At 31.5% G+C, this 22,099-nt stretch overlaps 2 protein-coding genes across 2 annotated transcripts; both read right to left on the reverse strand.

The window, feature by feature from the left end:
• Window positions 1-1,014: 1,014 nt before the first annotated feature.
• On the reverse strand, window positions 1,015-2,270 carry LOC131179994 (uncharacterized). Its single transcript, XM_058147582.1, has 2 exons — window positions 1,973-2,270; window positions 1,015-1,849 (listed from the first exon to the last, which is right to left on the reverse strand). The coding sequence occupies exon 2, from the start codon at window positions 1,777-1,779 to the stop codon at window positions 1,240-1,242; it is 540 nt and encodes a 179-aa protein (XP_058003565.1). The 5' UTR covers window positions 1,780-1,849; window positions 1,973-2,270; the 3' UTR covers window positions 1,015-1,239.
• Window positions 2,271-19,428: 17,158 nt separating this feature from the next.
• LOC131180035 (uncharacterized) lies at window positions 19,429-22,057 on the reverse strand. The gene is made up of 6 exons (XM_058147642.1): window positions 21,793-22,057; window positions 21,643-21,691; window positions 21,490-21,551; window positions 20,003-20,064; window positions 19,832-19,883; window positions 19,429-19,745 (listed from the first exon to the last, which is right to left on the reverse strand). Exons 1-6 carry the CDS (start codon window positions 21,892-21,894, stop codon window positions 19,740-19,742), a joined length of 333 nt encoding a protein of 110 aa, XP_058003625.1. The 5' UTR covers window positions 21,895-22,057; the 3' UTR covers window positions 19,429-19,739.
• Between the last annotated feature and the right edge of the window lie 42 nt (window positions 22,058-22,099).

Genomic DNA, 22,099 nt, shown 5'->3' on the forward strand with positions numbered 1-22,099 from the left:
CCGATAAAATCTGTTTTGATGGTATTCAAATTAAAACAAACAAATTAAATTTCAAAATAGAATATGTTCCATTTTCACATTAAACAAGTTGAGTTTAATTTAAATGATTTTTATTTTTTTAATATTTTTAAATTTTTATAACTCAATTCTTATTAAATCTTGCGTTATATATATATATAATAGGTATTAAAATTCTAAATAAAATGATAAAAAATATCATACCAATGGCCAGAGCAGCTAGTCACGAGTTTATGTAGGAAATCAAGTGTGGATGTTGCCCCAAAGTCTAAACCCAGCATGAGGGCAACTCGATGAATCATCCATCATCTTGAGGCCTCTAGAAACAACCAAGCCTCCAATGTTGGCCATGATATGCGATGGACAACGTTGAAGCATCAGCATATTCATCACCTTAAACTCCATACTGCTAGACATTATACATTACAGGATATGAAAAAAGTTTGATGGAACATCTAATAGAATGATCGTGTCAAAAGCCAAAAAACAAGAAATGTGGCAACTCCTGGCAATTCAAGTTCTTGAATATAAAAGACAACAGATGCAATACAATTCACAAATGTTTAACCTCATACAACGCATTGGAGGACTTGCAAAGGGCATTCACTTTGACGTTGAAAAAATATATAAATATTTCTCTCTCATCCCGCAAAATATTTTCAGAGTATAACGGAGCCTGTTGGGGTTTCTGACCATTAACACTTTGGAAAAGATTACCTTTTTACATGACTGGAAATTTGTTTAACATCTATTTGACAGATTGCTTCTCAAAGTACAAGTTCAATAAACTGAGCAAGTAGAAAATACCAAATAGGCAAATACAGATTAAAAACAGTAACTTCAAAAAACTATTGTGATTCATTTGCTGAAATTGAAATACACATTCAGCCAATTAAATAAAAAAAAAACTAAAAAGAAAATTTTAAAAGTAGGAATAAGCTGTGTTAACTTGATAAATCAAAAGATAAACAAATAAAATCTAGATTATACATTTCTTTCATGCCATTCATTCCTTACAACATCTTGACATCAATTAAGGAAAATATATTAGAAGAGAAAAAAGAGACTAAATCAGGTCAGCTGACAAGAAGCATACTATTAGCAGGTAACAAATTTCTTTGCACCATCAAATGCTCCCCATCTGAAATATGAACCGTACGACGTAGATTTGTCAATGTTGCTTCATCTTCCCAACGCAAAGGCCCCGAAGCATACAAATTCTCAACAATATGTAGATAATTCTGACCTGTAGAATTCTACTCCCAATCGCTCATCTAAAGAAAGTGGACATCCTTCAGTCGCATAATCCACTCTAGAAGATGATTCAGCATCACTACAGCAATCCTCTATATTGTTACTGTGTGGTGTAGAAAACCTAAAGGGAAAATTTTGATAATCATCGCCCATAGCACTACAACTACCAACAGAGGATCTACAACTATCAGTATGCACAGATATTGAGGACTCTACAAGAAAACTATCACTTCCCCTACTTTCATCCACTCTAGAAAACTCAGCTGTTGAAACATTAAAAGAAAAAAGAACATGATTTCTACCCAATGATGCATCTGGATAAACAACTATATCTACCTTTTCAAGAGTTGGAGATGGATGCATTGAACAAATTCGATGATGGCTACCATCTTTTTCTATCAGTCCCTTCTTTTGAGCAGTTACTGGATGAGCTTCAAGGCCATACATGCCAAGTGGTGATCCTCTCTTCAATGTTCTTGTTGAAACCATATGAGGGGCAGTAATCATCTACAGCATATTGATTTATCCGTGTATTTGGCCGTCATTTACCCATAGGCATGCCACAAATCTCCAAACCCTGTTTCAAACGCCCAACAGATCAGAAATGATAATTAGTATCAAACTGATACATAAACAAGAATCACCAATTTAACCATTGAGATGAATTGAATAAACAGAGAAAAATAAAGAGCTTACTAACCTTGTCTGCAGCATTTTTCAGTTCTTGTGCTTGAAATTAGGTTTGTTCAGAATCTGAGTTTGATTTGAGTGAGTGAAGTGATCATGAGGTTTTTGAGTCGAATTTAAGTCAAGCATTTACGACGATCGGTCGCTTATCTAGTGGTTTCTGTGGAGCACTTGAACTAATAAAACCGACTATAAGAAGTTATAAATTATTTAGGACTTAATTTGTGATTTCAAATTTAATCCTAATGAATTTAGGATTTGTATTTCATTTCTAAAATATTTACAAATTAATTTAATCTTTTAAATAAAATGTAGAGTTACCCACATGAATAAAGTTGATTCATATAATAAAAAGAGATAAATGTAAAAATTCAAACTCAAAATTTTCCTATTTTATATATTTATTAAGATATAAAAAAACCAACTAAATTACACTTTCATTGGCAATACTTGTATTACTTTAATTTATTAATAAACATAATCGTGTATATAGTTTAATTCTAGCTCTTTTTATTGTAAAAAATTCACAATTAATCTACTAATTTCATTAGATCTATTATGAATATTTATTAAATAAATTAGGTTTAATATTTTTATCATTAGAGTAAAATAAAAAAAATAAGAAATATAATTAAGAAATTTAAATCTTAAAGTTATAGTGTAAGAAATATATAAACTATTTATTTTAAGTCTCGAGATGTCGAGTAATTCTATAGAAATCTAATAATACGCAGTCGTTTAAAAGCTTATTTCCTAACGACTAATCTGTCAACTCCTAATTTTGAGCACCTTAACCAAAATTTAAAGTTGTGTTATTTGACAATGTTTAAGAAGGATTATTCTTAGATACACCAAAGTGAACTCAGTAATTTATTAATTCAACTAATTAAAAATTATAAAAATATGTTTTTGTAATGAAATTCGTAAGACTTATCATTATTTCAGTGACATTTCTATTTTGAATTGAATGGTTGTATAATAAGCAATCATTTAATAGACTAATCATTTCCTATCATTACATTGGTGTATATAAAATTTTGAATTTAGATTAATTTTTAAACACTTCATAATTTTCAAAACAATTTTTCACTAATTTCATAGATCTCACACAACAGAAACTCTTAGCATTATGTCTTGTACTAAACTTTGAAGGTCAAAATGTGTCTAACCAACCACATGTTTGAGGCTTCTGGAAACGCTTTTCCCGAACATGTAGGTGGACTTACAGTTCTTGGAGCAACAGCCTGCGAGACACAATTTCTGTCTTTCTCGCGTAGCTCTGTTGAGGAGAGAATTAACTTCAGTAATGGTAGCGTCTACCCTTGAAAGCCATCCTCCAACTCGATCCAGCTGCACTGTTTGTGGAGTTTCCTCACTGATGACCATCCGCATCACATCATTGCTCAGCTCTCTTAATTTATCTCTTGCAGTCTCAAGTTCTTGAAGATTGTCTTCAAGCTGACATACATAAAGAGCTTGTCCAGCAACGCAATCCCAGCAACGACCGATCAAGGCATCACCGCATTGAATTGAAAAGACGTTACCCATAGCTTATGAAGAATTTGACACAAGTTTAAAAGAATAAACGGAAGCTAAGTTATAGAGAGATGCAGGGGATGGAAAATGAACTCTTTGCATGAAAAAATGATTGGAAAGAAAGTGTGAGGAGAGAAAAGGAGAGTGGAGAGAATGATGGAAATGAAATTACTTTTCTCTCTTGTTGGAAAGTGAAGAGAGAATAAAAAATTGAGTTGGCAAAAAGGGAAATAAATTTTTTTTATTCATTTAATTTAATATGTTGTCTTTAATTTTTTTATGCGAAAATTAACTATAAAAATAAAATGATATATTAAAAAATTTTCACAATTTATGGGCCTCCCATCTAATTTTTCCGTCTCCCACCTAACATTTTTCACTTTAAGGAAACTATTTAGGAAGAGGGATTATTTTTTTATCAAATTTATCCAATATTTTTTAATTTTATTAATTTTAGCATAAATTATTAACCTGAGTCTAATTACAATAATCATCCAAATATTTGCTTTTTTTTTTTTGCATTTTAAGAAAAAAAATTTTCTTCTTCTTCCTCTCTCTATTTCTTTTTTTTTTTTTCCTTTCTTTTGTTTGTTTAGATTTTATTTGGATTTTTACCAATTTCTGCAAGAAATTTGTACCTTCTTTTATCCATTCTCCTCTAGCCTCCTGCGGTATTTATACTTAGAAAGAAAAGAAAAATCAAATCATACAATGTTTAGACCGATTTATTTGGCATACAATCAAGTCCATTAGTTAGCAAATGGTCTAAGAAACTCAGTCACAAATTTGATTTATTTTGTTCTTTAAACTTTTATAAATATTGAGTGTATTAAGAGTGCTAAGAATCAATTTATTTAGAGTTCAGAATATGCTTGTGTTAGATTTCTAGTCTTATATTTTTTATTTTTGGTTGAATTGAATGAAGTTAATTTTTTGATAAAATTAAAAAAAAAAATTGTAGAAAAGAAAAGTTGTAAAACAGGGGTAATAAAATAATAATTAGTTTCATAAATTTATTTAATTTAATGCCTACCATGTAATCTACCTACATGGCACTCAAAGTTTATATAATTGAATTAAAGGTATCATTTCATTACATATGATGAATTGAAACTCATGAATATCAAATTAAAAAGTTAATTTTAAATTGATCGCATGGAGTTGATAGCTGTGTACCTCTTTGAAATACTAACAGATAAAATCGGGGTGATGATTGCTCTTCCCATTCTCATCTCGTTGAGATCGGGCGATGATTGCTCTTCCCATTCTCATCTATAATTATATAAACTATAATTTTTTGATTTATAGAGATTGGAAAGGAAAAAGAAGAACATGAGAATGATTATAATATTTAATATTATTGGTTAGATTTTATCTTTTTTTAATAAAATTAGGCATTTTATTAGGCTTTGCATAGGCTTAAATTTGTTATGGAAATTGGGAAATTATGCCAAGCCAAATTTTATTGTCGATCAAGATCCGGTAGCTAGTTTGAGTTGGGATATCAATAATACATTACCAACCTAACCAAGCGTCTATGCACACTTCGTAGAGGGCATGGCTTTATTTTCGGATCACTAAACTCATCACTGCCTCTAACTCACATAAAAAATTGGCACAATCATAAGAGATCTTCAATCCAACAATGGCTTGTCGGTGGAACATGTGGAGGTCGTCTTTTCAAAAGGATAACAAACTTTATCAAACCAATTAGACTACAAAGGCACGCGCATGCTCACAGAAAATGCAAAGAAGACAAGTTGCACGACAGAGAGAGTGTGTCTTTTACTGATTCAACTTACTTAGGTATAATCTATAATTATATAAATTGTAGAAATCAATAATTGAGCACATCCGCTTGATGTTGATAAATTTATTTCATCCAATACCTATTATGTGATATACCTAACGTGGCATTCAAAACTCATTTCAATTTTTAATGGGTTAAATACTATTGAAGGTCAAGTACTGCAAATATGTGAGTCTTCTTAAGTTTTGCTTAAATCATCTTCCTCACTTTTAATTACTTTTTTTATATATATATATAAATGGAGTCATGTTTATTTATTAACTTTTTCTTTAGTTTTTTCTGATTATCAGTCTTTTGATTAAAAAATATTAATGTTGCTCATGCGACGCGATATAATTAATTCTTTAAAAAAGGCATAGAGTAAAATTGTAAAAATTATAAGAAGTTAAAGATTTTTCCTAATTACAAAGATGAAGAGTAGAGGTATTGATCTCTGTGATTGTTATTGATCTCTTTAGTTCCTTGCATCATAATGGATTTCATGTCTTTTTGATAAATGATGCTTGAATCTCTTTATTCCTTGCTTCATTGTGGAGTCTAGGGGCTTGCGATTAAGATATGTCTAAGAACAGAAATTAAAGTGAAATTTTGGTATAATTTTAGTTTGATTCTTTATTATTTAGATTCTGATTCAGTACGATTATATGTTTTTCAGTTCAATACTATTCTTAATTCTTCGGTTTTGATTCAATTCTCGATTTTTAAAATAATTTTTTATAATATTTTTATAAAAAATCATACTTAATTAGTATTTTTAAAGTAGGTTGTTAATACATAATATATCATATAAAATATCTTTTAGCTATTTATTAATTATATAATATTTAACTATAAGATACAAAATTGATATATTAATATAATTATAATTAAAAATTATTATATATATAACTAAAACTATTAAGAAAATATAGAGAAATGAAATATAATATTAGCTATATTTAATCCATAATTATACACGTATATATAATTATATTAAAAGTGTATAATACATCTAAAAAATTTTAAAAAAAAAGCATATATATAAATTTAATTTTTTATTTAGTTCTAATTTAGTATAATTTTAATTCAATTTTAATACAATTTCGATATAATTTTTAGTAAAAAATAAAATTAAATCAAAGTATAAAATAAATTCAGTGTAATACAATACAATTGCACAACCCTAATTATGCAAATTTAAAAGTGAAATAAAAATATTTCTTAAATTCGCTTACCATTAAATTAAACCAACCTAATGCGGGCCAATACAGAAAAAGTATGTTAATGGCCACTTATCTTAATCAAATAATTATTATTATAGAGACTATTGCTTTAAACTTTAATCAAATTATTTTTTTTTTTTTGGATGAAAAGACCAACTCATTAATAAATTCAAATTATAAAAATTTCTCGAGATACATGGAACTTCGCTCGAAAAAAGAAATATATAAAACAACTCATTAATTATATCAAATTACATTAAAAAATTGTAATTGACTCTTTATTTTTCTCTTAAAGAATGTGGATATCTATTTATTATTGTCATTGTCATTATTAAATATCAAAGATAGTAGGGATTAAAATGTAATTCACCTTTTATTGAATCTCCTTGCAATTGAAAAAGTGATCTAAAATTTGTATTGTCTTGGGTTTCAAAAATCAACAATAGACCTGGAAAATTATGGAAGAAAATTACATGGCAGACCAATTTTGCAAAGCAAGATGATAAAACTTCATTCTTTTTAATTAGCTTTTAGGTTTGTTAGATTCGGTCACTTTTTTAAGATAGGTCACATGTCTTTTCACCAATAATTTTAACATTAAATATTTAAATAATTTTATTATTATCAACCATATATCTGCACTACAAATCAAGATTTGATTGAAGAGGTTCCTTTCTACTCTTAGCTAGTTTGACCGGTAAGTTGGGAGGAACGAAGTAGGTTTGCTTGTCCTGTTCTTTATTTTTTATTTTATTAAATTCAAATCCCAATTAGAGTCAATTATATCAAATAAAATTATAAATTTCAATGTTGATTAATATATAAATCACTAAAAACAATTTGTGTAAACTTTTAATAACCTACTCTAAAATATTGAAGAACTATATTGAATAACTTATTTGGTATAATTATATTATATTTACAGTAGATGCATCATCAAGTAATAAGTTGAATGTTTAACAGAATACTATAGAGACTAAAAGGGTCGTGACTCCTAAAATAATGACAGTGATTACATGTTTTTGAAATAAAAAGATTTCGAGAGTTGAAATTTCTAACAAAATTTGAGTGTATGAACCTTACTAAGAAATAACGACTTCTCTTGTAATCTCTTCTGTTTCTAACAACTACATTTGTGTTTTTTTCTTCTTTTTTCTCATTGAAGGTACACTTTTACTATTAGACTTTAGTGTTATTAGAAATTTCAATGTAATATCTCTATTTCAATCAGATTGAATATTATTTCTTTTAATATTAACAAATTAATTCATAATATCAATTGATCTAAATTAAAAAAAATAATCAATATTTTTTTTCATGAGGATAAAAACTCCAAGCTAAACAATAAATTAAATTATAAAAATAAAATATATTATGTAGATTCCATATGTCCTTAAGTATAAGATTTCCCAATTGATCAACTAATTGGCAGAGAAATTAGTTTTGAGGAACTTCTAGTTTCGTTAACTGATTGATTAGCTATAACACATATAATGCATGTAAAAGAAGAAATTAAATGCTTTATTTTCCTTTCTCTAAAAATTGTGGAGTGCGAGGATGTGATTTTTCTTGCAAAGAAGAGTAATCCGGTGGACTAAACCAAAGCACTCAAGCTTTCACAATTAGATAGGGCAATGGGGTTCTGCTAACCTATTCTGATGTCAAACTTTCTCATTAATCTCCTTCTTTATATTTTAATTATTATTTAATTTATTGTAATTTAACCAACAAACACGAGAGTAGTATCGCAAAGACTATACCAAAAATGAGCTAAAGAATTTATATATAGCCCAAATCCAATTACTAAAATAATTTAGGTTATTGATTTATTTGAATCAATTGGAGCTGACGTACTGTTACAATTAATGATTAAATTTTATATTTCTAATTTTTTTCTCTCCAAAATTGTAGAACGCAAGTTTGAGATTTTCTTCCCAAAATAACAGTGCAATCAATATTCTTCACTGCATGCTAGGAAGTGGGATAATTTGAATATTCTCACTCTGCCAAAACTTCTTACAACCGTTTGAATATTCTCTCTCAACTTTGCTTTTCAATAGAAGTGGGATTCGCACATTAAATAATTAATTCATCAACACATTTACATAAAACTTATTTTTATTAATAAATTTTTTTGTTTAGCAACGATAGAGTCCTTTCAACTTAACTTAGAAGGTGCAGATAAACATCTCTTTAAGCTCAAAATCGTCATGCTCTAATCAAGTGAGAAACACGGGCCAAATAAAATAAATATTTAAATATGTTTTATTTACAATCTTTTTAGAAATATAACATAATTTTAATATGATTAAAATTTAAACACGCAATACATATGTTATATTTATAATAATAAACTATATGCACTATAATATATAAACAACTATGAATGAATTGAAGGACCAGTTTTTTTATAGATATTTTTATTTATATATATATATATATAATTAAAATGACATTAAAATTAATATTTTAATTTAAATAATTAAATATAATATTTATAATAGTATGATAATATTATATAATATATATAAAATTAATAGTAAATTATATATAAAAAAATAAATTATAATTTTTTATAACAAATATAATAATGTATATGTAAAAAAAAATAGTTAATAAATAATAGTGAATTGATTTAATTTATTGGTCAAAATCTGTCAAATAAAAGTGGGTTCCGCACCTTGAATATGAAAATTAATTCAAGACTTTTCCAAATCCTTTGAATCAAATAAAAATCTTGAGTCTCCGATTGCACTGCTTTAGGTCAGTAGCTTCAACGCCCGTGCTTTGATGACCGATAAGATATGCCACCAGGATTTTGATTGAAAATGTTTGCAGAAATTTCTGCGCAATTTAACTGAGTGCATGAATCTTATTAATTATAAAACAACGATTTTCTTTTTATTACAAATTTTTTTTTTTATTTTCTAACTTCTACACTTGTCTGAGGTAAAAAAAAAAAAAAACCTTCTACACTTATCTTCTAGTGAATTATAATTTTTTTTTTCCTATCATTTGAGTACTTATAGTAATTAATAATTAAATTTTTATATTTTAAAATTAGTATTTTTTATATTAATTTCACTATCCATGACATAATACTATATTTAAATATTATGATATTTTTTTAGAATGTTTTTAATATCCTTGAATGCAGAAAATAAAAGGCAAAAGCTCACATTTTTGTCTTTATATTCTTAAAATTGAATTATTAGTGTTTAATATTTAATTGTTTAATAGTTTAGTGCCTTCATTAGTCAAAATAATTAAAAATTTAAAACATTATACATAATCAATGATGGATCTAATATATGAAAAATCCTCTGATCTCCTCGTTTTGTTTAAATTTTGGACGAGAATCAGGTAAGAACTCTTCCCCCAATCTCTTAAAATATTTGGTTTAAAGATTTTTAGTGAAGGAACTCGAATAAGAACTCTCCTCCGATCTCCTCGTTTTGTTTAAATTTTGGACGAGAATCAGGTAAGAACTCTCCCCCCGATCTCTTAAAATATTTATTACGATCGAATATCGTAAGAACCTTAGGTTAAGGATTCTGGCGCCTGAAGATGCTAGAACCCGAGCGAGGCTTCTCTTAACCCATTGATGCCTTATAACTAGGGAGGGGATACCAGACTGAGTTTTTGCCGATCCCCTTTATGATCGCCTTACCAATACTCTTTGGTAGGCAATGTTCGATCTCTTTCGTTTACTAGTCTGGGATCCGATCTTATATTGATCCCCACTATACCAGGTTATCTCCTGAGCTCGTTTAGTGGTTTGACTTCATAACTTTTTCTTTCGATTTATTATTCAAACTTTTATTATTTTTATTTGTTTAAAGAAACTCTTGTGTTAAGATACAGCTACCAACATTTTATTAGACTACCTACACGCTACCCGTAACCAGAACACCTATATTTGAAGGTAATAAGAACTAAGAACAAATAAATAACATGAACTGATGAATAAAAGGTAAACTCAAGAGAATAACTATCTAAGTGGGGCTCTTTAGCATAACTGAACTTAATGAAAATTACGAGCATAAGAACAAACAAAATAAAATGCGAGCATTTGATAAAGCAACGGTCTAGACACTTACCTGTGGGGGATTGAGTCTATTGAACTAACTGTGGAGCCACAAATATTGTAGAGCTGCGAGCTAATAGTCTGGGGACTAATGCTTACTTTGAAATAACAAGTACCAAGTTAGAATGCAGTTGAGCCGAAGTGACAGTGACCGGGTTGGAATGAGATTAAGCTTGGAGAATAAAATGTTGATATTAAGATGATGAAGACGAAACTGAACTGAGAAATGGTATCGCAGAGTAGTGAACAAACTGAAAATGAAGAGTTTCAGGGTCCAATACTCCTTCAATGGAGATACTTGAGAAAACTGATTTCTGAAGTTTCTCTATTTCGAAAGCTTAAAATAGCAAAGTAGCAAGACTGAATCAAATTTCAGAGCTTCTCCACTATAATTACCACCTTTTTTCGTCCGTCCCTCAACAGTATTGCATGCAGGTATTTATAGGGAACGGGTGCTCCTAATAAAGGGTCAGGATCTCTTCTGGGGAGATGGAAGGTTTGGATTTAAAAGGACATGATCTGATGCCTGAGAATTGAAGAGAATCAGAATGGACGGCTGAGATCTTATTCAGAACATTTGTCCTTTCTCTTTTCCAATCCAACAGCTCAGGATCTTCCTGTCAAGATGGATCTGAAGGCCGGGAACAAAAGGCGCCAGTCTTGTCGTCTACTTTTTGATCCAAAAGCTCCGGGTTTGTCCTTACGAGTAAGATCAACGGTGGAGATTCAAAAGCACAGGACTGTCATAACTTTCCTGGCGTTTGTCAGCATTATGGGCGATTCTGCAAATGAAGCGTGCGGTGAAGATTTGATCTTGCCTGCAACGCTTTAACTACCTTGGCTCTGATTATGAAGAGGGTTATTGGAAATTGTTTCATCCTCTCCTTGCTTTCCGATCTCCCATTCCTTCCGATCTCTCTATTATGACCCTTTTTTGATCTCTCATACCGGGCCCCTCTTCCGATCTCTCCCATTCCAGAATCAGTCAAAGCATTTAATCCTTTGGTTACCAATGCATCCGCTTAGATTTCCGCTAGTAATAAATGCTCAGACCCCTTATATATATGCCTCAGCGGGGAATTTCTCCCACATTCCATTTCTCCTCCTTCCATTTCTCTCTCCTTCTGTTCTAGTTTCTCCGGTAACATTCTGGCCATGGTGACCACTTTTGATCTTTTTCCGACTATTCTCTTTGCTCCCCGACTGAAAATTTACGACCCCGGTGATCAGAAAACCACATCTGATGACAGTGAGAGAACCGGACTAATTTACCGATCAAGATCGAAAATATTGATCGTACCGATCTCGGGTCGATCTACCGATATAATTGGTGAATCGATTTTGGGCGAGAAGACTGCTAATTTTCCTCTTAACATCGGTGACTGCCTTTTGAAGTTCATTTGGCTCCTCACCACATCGGGCGTCCCGACTGCGGCTCGGTTCTGGTCAATGACATCGACGATGACTTCTCTCACTATCATGAGAGTCATAGTCACTCCATCTGAGCTGTACATTTATCCGATGCCTATGGCTGGTTTTCTGATCAAACACATCTTTTGATTCAGCCACGAGACTAGGCTTTGACATAGGTCTTTACTAGGTAGGATGTAATGTCGATCTTTAGAGATCGCCCAAATGATGTAATCTGACCCTTAAAGGTTCTTAATGATGTAATCCGATCTCTTGAGATCGCCCAAATGATGTAATCTGACCTTTTGGAAATGAAATGAAATTTTATTAGACAGTTATCATTTAATTATTGCATTGGTTATTTTCCGATCTCTAATGTGCATATCTGATCTGGTTCCAAACTGAATCACCCTTAGCCGATCTGTAACTCTGAACATCCGCCTTAATCCGATGATCTTGGCCAGTCGATCTCCTCTTATTTTATTTATTGTGTTTCTGGAACCTTCCCGCGATGCGTCAGAAAAGCGAGCAAATTACACCTACCGATGCACCGCTTGGGGCTCTGTGAGCATTGAATGCTCACACGGGTATAAATAGGGGGAGGTTCTCTCAGTTGCCCCCCCCCCCCTATGCCATTTTCAGCATTCTGCTCGCAATTTCGACTTTCTCTCATTTCTTCAAGTTTTTCGGCATCGATCACACTCCGGTAAGGACTTTAATCTTTCTCTTACTTAAGCCTTTTTATTTCTTTGAAAATGAGAGGCGCCGAGGGTCAGAGAGCGGTGAGCCCCCCTTCCGTCCATGTCTCGTGGTCATCGGATGAGGCTGAAGTGGTCAGACCAGGTGGGCGATCTGAGCCTCCTACGACTTTCGCTTTAGTTCGTGGTCGAGCAGTTCAATCAAGACAGACATCTTCCTCTGGTAGAGAAAATCTCCCGGTGGATGAGTTGCCGTCGATCCTCTAGGAAATCGATCTGCAATCCATTAGTTAAGAATACAACCTTAGAACCGACTCCTTCGAGCTTATCAGATGCCATGGTGATCTCAGAGCTGATCACTTTTTCGATGAAAATGATGCGATCATGGTATACGAAGAGCAATTAAAAGCCGGGCTTCGGTTTCCCCTTGATGACTTCTTCAAGGATGTCCTCAAATTTCACCATGTCTCGATAGCCCAAGTATATCCAAACTCGTGGTGAATTCTGGTAGCTTTCAGAGGTTTATGCCAGGCTAAGAAGCTTGATCCTACCGCGAAGGTTTTTGTCGAGCTGCATAGGCTTACTCGCCGAAAGGACGACGAGTATTGGTTCTTCCAGGCAAAATCGCACTGTGGGCTTTTTATCGATCTCCCCTCTTCACTGAGGAATTGGAAAAATTGCTTCTTCATGCTGTGGAGCAAGATTCCGAATGGTTTCGAGGGTTTCCCCCGTAGCTGGCAATATCTAGTCCCGCCACTTCCGAAGCACATCGCCCTGAGTAGGGATGAGGGTGCCATGGTAATGGAACTTAAGGATCTGGCTGCTACCCAGAAGTTCTCTTGCTTATATGCAGTGATGGCCGAGCTGAAACATTGGATGATGCGGCTGATCACCGATGAAGGATACGAGCTCCAGCTCTCTGACCTCGGCCCTGGTACCTTCCCCATCTCTGATTCTGAGCCTTAGCGAACTCACTGACTTTTCTTTGTGCAGGTATGGCGGGCGGCGAGGCTTCCAAGGAGAGCCATAAGCGGAAGAGGGAGATCTCCAGAAAGGTGTGGGAAATGAAGATTGCCGCGGTATCACAGACGCCGAGGCGAGATTCAGAAGAAGTGCCGGGAGACTTGTCTCGACCTTCAGGACAACCGATCCCGAAAGTAGAAGTAGCTCCTTCTCCCCCTCGGCAAGAAGGGCCACCGCCTCCACCAGTTCCCGCAAGTGCGGAAGGGGGACCTTCCCAACCTACTACGAGGACCCTTTCCCGTGGTACCCAGGTCTCATTCACTCTCTAGAGAAGAACCGATCTGTTCGGGAGAATCCAGGCTTGGCCAAGGTTCTGGGCGCTACCATATGCCTTCAGGAGGATCGAAATAGGCTGACCCCGGGTAGCATCGATGATCTCCTGGCCCAGATGATGAGTTTGAGCGTAGAGAGCTTGGTGAACCAACATATAATCAGGGAAAAAGCTCATCTTCTGAGGCCGAAAATTCTAAAAGCGGTCAAGGACGCATCATCTGCCCAAGCTCAGCTTTCATCCGCCCAAGATTATATTGCCGAACTCGAAGGTCGGATGAAGTCCTACGAGGATAAATTGGCTGAACAGGCTCATGAACTCGAAGAGTCTCGGGCGCTCCGAACTGCTGACGTCGCTCACCTCATTGAAGAACTCCGAGTGAAAGAAGAAGAGCTTGTGACGAGGGAAGCTGGTGCTTACGTGAACGCCCACAGCGACCTTTTGGCTGAGCTCAGGAGGCGTTATCCTGAGGAAGACTTCTCTTGGATGGTGGATCTGGCTCCTCAAGACGAAGAGGGGAGCGAGGAGGAAACAGAAGGAGAGAGAGAGACTGAGCGAAATGTAGAACAGGCTGGGAGTGATCCTCCAGCCGAATGACTTGTATTTTATTTTGATATGAAATGAAATCCCTTTTGTTCAATTTCTTGATGAGCTCGGAAAGCATCTAAATTGTACAAGTGCTTGATTGTTTGAACATGTTAGAACATCAAACTTAAAAGCGATTACTAATCTAAGTATGAGAGATCGGAGAAACATTGTAAGCATAAGATCGTCCTAAGGCGGAACCAAACACCGGGTAGAACTTTAGATCATTAGAATTGGAAACTTGATTTAACTTCCTCAGATCGGAAACACCATTAAGCCGGACTGAAACCTTAACTTTAATAACTGGTTTTACACAATATTTATAAAGGTGAGATCGAAAATAAGACTGGATGGCAAAGAGACCTGATATTGGTTTGAGAGATCGAAACTGAGGTTGAACTACATGGAGAGTTGACATTGGTTTGATCTCTTTGATGAGAGGTCGGAAATGAATCGAATGACATGGAGACTAGTGTTGATTCAACCTCCTTTGACGAGAGATCGAAAATGGGATCGATTGGATGGGGGATCGGTTTATTTTCTGATCGAGTCATCTGCAATCGAAGAATGTCGGGTAGGGATTGATTCCAAAGTCCATTGACTTCGGTGATCGGCCAAAATATGGTGTCGACATAGATCATCCATATCTTCCAAAAACTTTTGTTTACTCTCACTATCTAGTCCTATTTATGGGGCATAAGCACTAGCTACATTTATTGTTTCTCTTTCTAGTACTAGTTTTACTAGTATAATTCTATCTCCTACTCTTTTCACAGCTATTACAGCATCTTTCAATGTCCTGTCTATGATTATGCCCACTCCGTTCTTATTCCTCTCCTTTCCGGTAAACCACAGTTTATACCCTGAGTTACCCACTTCCTTGCTTTTCTCTCCTACCCATTTAGTTTCCTGAATGCAAGCGATATTCACCTTTCTCCTTTCCAAGGCATCCATTAGCTCCATTAATTTTCCTGTAAGTGATCCAACATTCCAAATACCAACCCTGATTCTCTTCCTATCCTGTTCTTTCCTAATTGATCTCCTTCTATGATATCTTCTATTGTTCTCTATGCCTATCTTGTGTTCTGTTCCACTATCTATTCTACTATCTGTCCTATGAACTAACTTCTTTACCCATACCTGTCCTTGATTTGGGAACCCTTGCTCATTTAACACCACACCCGGGCGTCGGTATGTCGCGTCGCTTTCGGTAAACGCCCTACACCCTTGCATATTTCTCACTACACTCGAGCTCCGATGTAGAGGGTCGTAAGTAGAGGACGTCCCAATGTTTATATCATTTGAATCCATATCATGAGATATGACGAAATTTTTACCCTGATTGTCACCTACTGCAACCCTCCTCCTTTATTCGAGCTTGGGACCGGCTAAGTACAAACTACTTAGACGGAGTTAGTCAGTAATATTCATATTAATTTTTTTTTTGAATTTCTAATTATGAATAAAATTCTACTTATAAAAAATTATAGTAAAATATTATTCATTAATGACTACAAAATTAACGGTCAATTCAATATTATGTATTACTTATCTCGAAATTGACTTATATATTTTAGCTTGATACGATCATTTTAAATTTTATTCTAAAAAATAAATAAAATTATTTTTTTGAAAAAATTAATATTTACCTAAAATGACTTGCAACCTACAAATTGATAATTAATTTGATCTGACCCATAAAAATATAGACAACCCAAATTACTCCAAAATTTACCACTCCTAACCCTAATTTTGGTTAGGCAAATTTTACTAGAAATTAAACCAACTAATCCAATTTATCATTTTGCATGTGAAAGTGATACATCAACAGCCACTTGTTATCATCAGCTATGATTGGCATTTTTTTTTATGGCAAAGGGTTAAATTTCGCCTTACACTTATTAAAGATGTTCATTTAGCAATTTTTAATTTTTATTTAAATAAATTTAAAATTTTAATTTTAATTTAATAGTTAAAAATAAAAATTTATGAGCTAAATTTAAGATTTTAATTTAAATTTAATTTAGTTAAAAAAATAAAAATTTATGAATTAAATTTCTTAATTTTTTGATTTATAATAAAAGTAAAAAATCTAATTTATTAATTTTAGAGTAAAATTTATTGATTGGTTGATTTAAACTTAAAAATCAAAAAGCTCAATTTCTTAATTTTCTTTATTTTTTTAATTAAATTGAGTTTAAATTAAAATTTTTAATTAATTTATTTAAAAATTAAAAATAAATTAAATTAAACTTTCTCTATAAATACAAGGCTAAAGTTCAGCGCATATATATATATATATATATATATATATATATATATATATATATATATATATATATATTTTTTTTTTTTCTTAGTTATCACCATAGCTTACCATTTTTTTGTCTAATTTTTTATTCAACTACAAAATAAATAAATTTGGAAATTCTATAACTTTAAACATTTTTCACATTTTTATTAAATGAATTATTTTTAGTGCACTTTGAGAAACAAATTTTTTAATTAAACTTTTAATTATATTAATTTGATATTCAAATTTTGAAATTGATATCAATTTTAGTAATTAAGTTATTTATACGCAAAATTGTTTAAGTTGGATTAAATCTTTTCATTCATAAAAATATTTTTAATGAGGAACATAAAATCTAATTAATAGAATATAAATTTATTGTCCTAATTATTAAATAATTTGATTACAAAAAATTATAATAAATGGCAAATATTAAAAATCAAGGAAATTAAAAGTTTTAGATAAAATTAAAAATTTTTTAAAATGAATATTTTAATAATTTAATTAAATATAAAAATTTATATTGATTATATATATATATATATATATAGAACTAAATACTATTTTAGTCTCAAAAATTATATATAAGAGACCACTGTTATATTTCCCTCTTGTACATTTGCCTGGTTTTAAGCAGTCAAGCTACTATAAAAAAATAATCAATTTTGCAAGTGATTTTTACAATCGACTGAAACTAGTTGTAGTAGTAATTTTTGTAGTAGAATAATATATTTTAAATTAATTTTGTAGTAGTAATTTTTCATTAATAAATTATTATTTTAATATTTTTTAGAATAATTTTCTATGAATAAATTATTATTTTTATAATTTTTTAAATAATTAATTTATTAGAATTTTTATTTATTATTTAGAAATTTATTTTTTTAAAGTTTTTTTTTTAATTAGCAACCGACAATTAATCCGTTACTAAATCAATTGCAAATAGCAACCAACTTATAAAGCGGTAGCAAATTTGCCAAACTAAAGACACTAATTTTTTTCAACCGATTACGTATTAATTTCAGTTGTTAAATTAGTTGTTAGTAATAACCAATCATTTTTAATAAAAAATTTTACTTTTTTTTTAAATTTGATTATTTTAGCAATTGATTCGATTTTCAGCTGCTATTTATAGTAAATTTTCAATTACTTTATTAGTTGGTTGTTAATCAATTAGCAACTAATTTCACTGTAAGTGACTGAATCGATTGTTAAATCGATTAGCAACCGATTTTAATAGTCGATTGTTAATTCCATTTTAATAGTCGATTGCTAAATCGATTTTTGATTGCTTTATTAATCGATTGCTAATTGATTGCAAGCAACTAAATCAATTGTCAAATCGATTAGTAATTAATTTTAATAGTCAGTTGCTAATTTCATTTTTTTTTATAGAATATGACTAAGTTTAGAAAATAATTTATATATAAAAAATTCTTTATTAAAAAATATTTTTCATGAAAATATTTTTATTATTTAGTTGCAATTTTAAGTTAATAATATGCATCTGTATTAAATATATATAAATATTTTTATATTTTAATAAAATTATTAAAATTTAAAAAATAAAAATAAAATTACTTTATTTTTTTATAAAAAAATTGGTTGATTCAGTTTTCCAAAAAATAAACTGAGCCTTAATTTTTTTTTTTTTTCAATTTTAGAAGTGGCACGATACTGCTACAGCTATAATTGATCGGCTCAAACAACCCAATAAATTGACAACCTTGATTTAGTTAGATTTTATTTCATAAAGTATTCTTTACAATATTTCATTCACAAATCAAGAAGATTAAGGAAAGTGTTTGCTCGATATGATCACGAAAGGATCCTTATTATTTGGGTTATTTGCGTAAGAGATATCTTATTATAATATAGAAGGATTTCCTATTTTGGTAATAGTCTATCATTGATAGTTGCAAAGATTAAAAAATCTAAATTGCGCTTTTCAAAAAATTTCATTGCAATATTTCATAAAGAATTCTTTACAATATATCATTGCAAATTTCCTTTTAGTATTATAATCAATTTATTCACAAATCAAGAAGATTAAGGAAAGTGGTTACTCGATGTGATCACGAAAGGATCTTTTTTATTTGGGTTATTTGCGTAAGAGATATCTTATTATAATATAGAAGGATTCCCTATTTGGTAATTGTCTATCGTTGATAGTTGCAAAGATTAAATAAAAAATCTAAATTGCGCTATCCAAAAAATTTCCAAATCTAGCATACATCAACTTATATATAAAGAATTCAAAATTTTTTTATTATATTAAATTTTAATTATATAGTTGAAAGCTTCAAATTTTTAATATGTAATTTAAAATGTTTAGTAAAAATCCAAATCGAGCATACACCAACTTGTTTTAAGTGGATAATTCGAAATTAAAAATTACAATAATAATGATCAAATTGCGCTTATTTAACATATGAGCTCCTATGATGCACAGACGCAACACAGGCAATACAAACACATGTACACAATAGAGTTGGATTAAATGAGGCTAAAAAAAATAAAAAAAATCAAATGCACTTTTGGTTACAGAAGTCAGTAGAGAATATGCCTACTATTAAGCTTAAAGGTCATATTTACAACTCCCAAGCTGGCTTGGAAAGGATAATATTATTCATGTACAACTTATAGTATCATTGCTTAATCTGCACAAGTTGGGTAATACTAATATGGGTTTTGTTTATCCTGCCTAATGCATAACAAAACAAATCTATGCTACAAATAATAATGAGCTAACAATGTTTAATAATGTCTCTCTTCTTCATTCTGTATTTTCCTTCCACTCTTTTTAACTTCGTTTTGAGTAACAAATTGTTGCAATTTCGCCCAGCTTCGAGTTCAATAATGAAATCATACCTGAAACTCTTGTATTAGACGATAGATTATCCATGGGCCAGACAAAAAATAGATGAGCATGCGAGTCGAGTTTATTGAAAATTGACCTGAGCATTTTCTGTTCTATATTTTTGGAGTTCGTCTTGAGCACATACTAGCCTATATATTAAAAAACAAGACATGATTAGATTTGATAGAGGATTAAATAGCATGTGAATGTATAGTGTGTGAGTATGAGTACATCGAGCATTTATGCATCTGCAAAATACAACAAATACCTCCACTGCAACTCCGTTATTTCATGAAGTAACTCTTTCTCCCTGTCATGTGCAGCTTCTAGCTGCAAATTTCGCACAAAAATCATTATCTCAAATTTAAAATAAAACTTCGTTGAGATTTTTCATGTCAGCTTTGGGTCACAGGCGCTATAGGGAATTAACAACATAAAAATTGAATAAATTTAGTTTGCCATTACACAACTCAGTAAATGCAGAGAACAAACTCAATTTGTGCAAAAATGAGTAATGCCTTATGGTTGGAAAAGCTCCCAAATAAACCACTACTCTTACAAATCATCTGAAGAGACAAAAGCAATGGTGTAAAATAGAATGCCTAGCGTAAGCATACGATAGAATTTATAAGCTCTGCAAGCCTAAGAACTCCAACATTAAACCCCTCAAAGAAAATGAAAGAAAGAAGTATATCCCTTCCATAAGAGTTTTCAGCTTAAAGCTAAAATTTTTTGACAAACTACAAAACTTCTGTCATTTATCAGTCATCTTTTATGTGGATGTGTTAAATCCAGGCAAATGTATCCAGCAAGTAATTATGAGATCACCAAGGCAGGAATTTTTTAATGAATGCACATAGTAGGAATGCTAACAATCCAAGAAAACAAGAAAATTGTAAAGGACATATGTCACAAAGCCAACCTATAAAGACTTAGAATTTAGAGAAGTGGTAGAATACACTTAACAAGATTAAAGTAATCCAAAAGAAAGAAAGGAGAGAGAGAAACAAGATGTGTGGTATGGGGAATTAGCCCATTTGATTGCAATAGCTATGGTAACTAAACCATTTAGCTTCTAAAGCAAGAATAATTCCAGCCTTGGCTGATTCTACACCTTATGATGGAACTCTGAAAAAAAAAAGTTTAAGAATGAATAAAATAAAATAATAATGTGGAAGTTTTACCATCCAAATCGAAGAACCATAATAGCTAAGCATTAATATTGCCCCTACCCACTTAAAATATTTCACACATGTTTTTATTTCTCAGTTGTTACCTAATTCTAGAACCCATTAACTTATCATGAAAGTGTATGATCAGGTTATATTCTTTAGTTTTCTTTGCAGCTCTTCCTAGTTACCCAAAGCTGATTACAACACAAGCATGTGATCTATTTCTTTCATTAATAAAGCCCTATTTACAAATAATAATAATAATAATAATGTCATTATTCTTAAATTCATTCATAGAAAGAGTATTCTAGCACTTCTTATGGCAGCAAATGTTATCAAATAGCAAACTTCTAGAGTTGCCCAAAGCTGATTACAACATATGCATGTGATCTCTTTCTTTTCAGTAATAAAGCCCTAATTTACAAATAATAGTAATAATGTCATTATTCTTAAATTCATTCGTAGAAAGAATATTCTAGCACTTCTTATAGCAGAAAATTTTATCAAATAGCAAACTTCTAGAGTTGCATGATTTTTTTGCTGTAAATTTCCTGCACAGTATAAAAAGCTAAAGCTTACATACCAAAGATCTCTCTGTGGAACCTAATTGTGCCAGTGTGGATCCTCCATCAGTGGCGCGGTTGGCTACAAAAGACATAGAAAACATCAAGGTAAGATCCCTAGTTTTAATCCCAGGGGAAGGGGAAAAAAAGAGCAAGGGCTCAATTGCTTGCACCTGAATTGTCGCAACCACAAACTTGCTTCATTAGAGTAAGAATAGTATCCTGTTGAAAGGGAATAAGGCCAAGTAGCATAAGCTGCTGAGGAAAAAGCAATAGTAATATTTAAAGAACCAACATGTCAAAGTATACTGGATGCTACATACCCTCTGAAGAATATTTGTCTGCAAAACTGAATTCAACAGTGGAAACAGAGAATGACCAGAAAGAGTTGATGACACAGCATCAGAAGATGATGGTACAGACATTATAGGATGTTGGTGAAGCACCTAGATAAGCCATAGCATTGCCATTAGAAAAGAAGAAAATAAGGTCTGGATGCAATTTTTTTCCAGCATCTGTGCATGTATGTGTATTGGGCAAAGGAAGGTTTCACTTTAAAATTTAATATCTCCCCAAACTAAAGGCAGTGTTCTTTGGAAAAATCTGATTATATGTATTAAGCTGGAAAAC

This window comes from Hevea brasiliensis, chromosome 1 (genome assembly GCF_030052815.1).
Source record: "Hevea brasiliensis isolate MT/VB/25A 57/8 chromosome 1, ASM3005281v1, whole genome shotgun sequence".
NCBI lineage: Eukaryota > Viridiplantae > Streptophyta > Magnoliopsida > Malpighiales > Euphorbiaceae > Hevea > Hevea brasiliensis.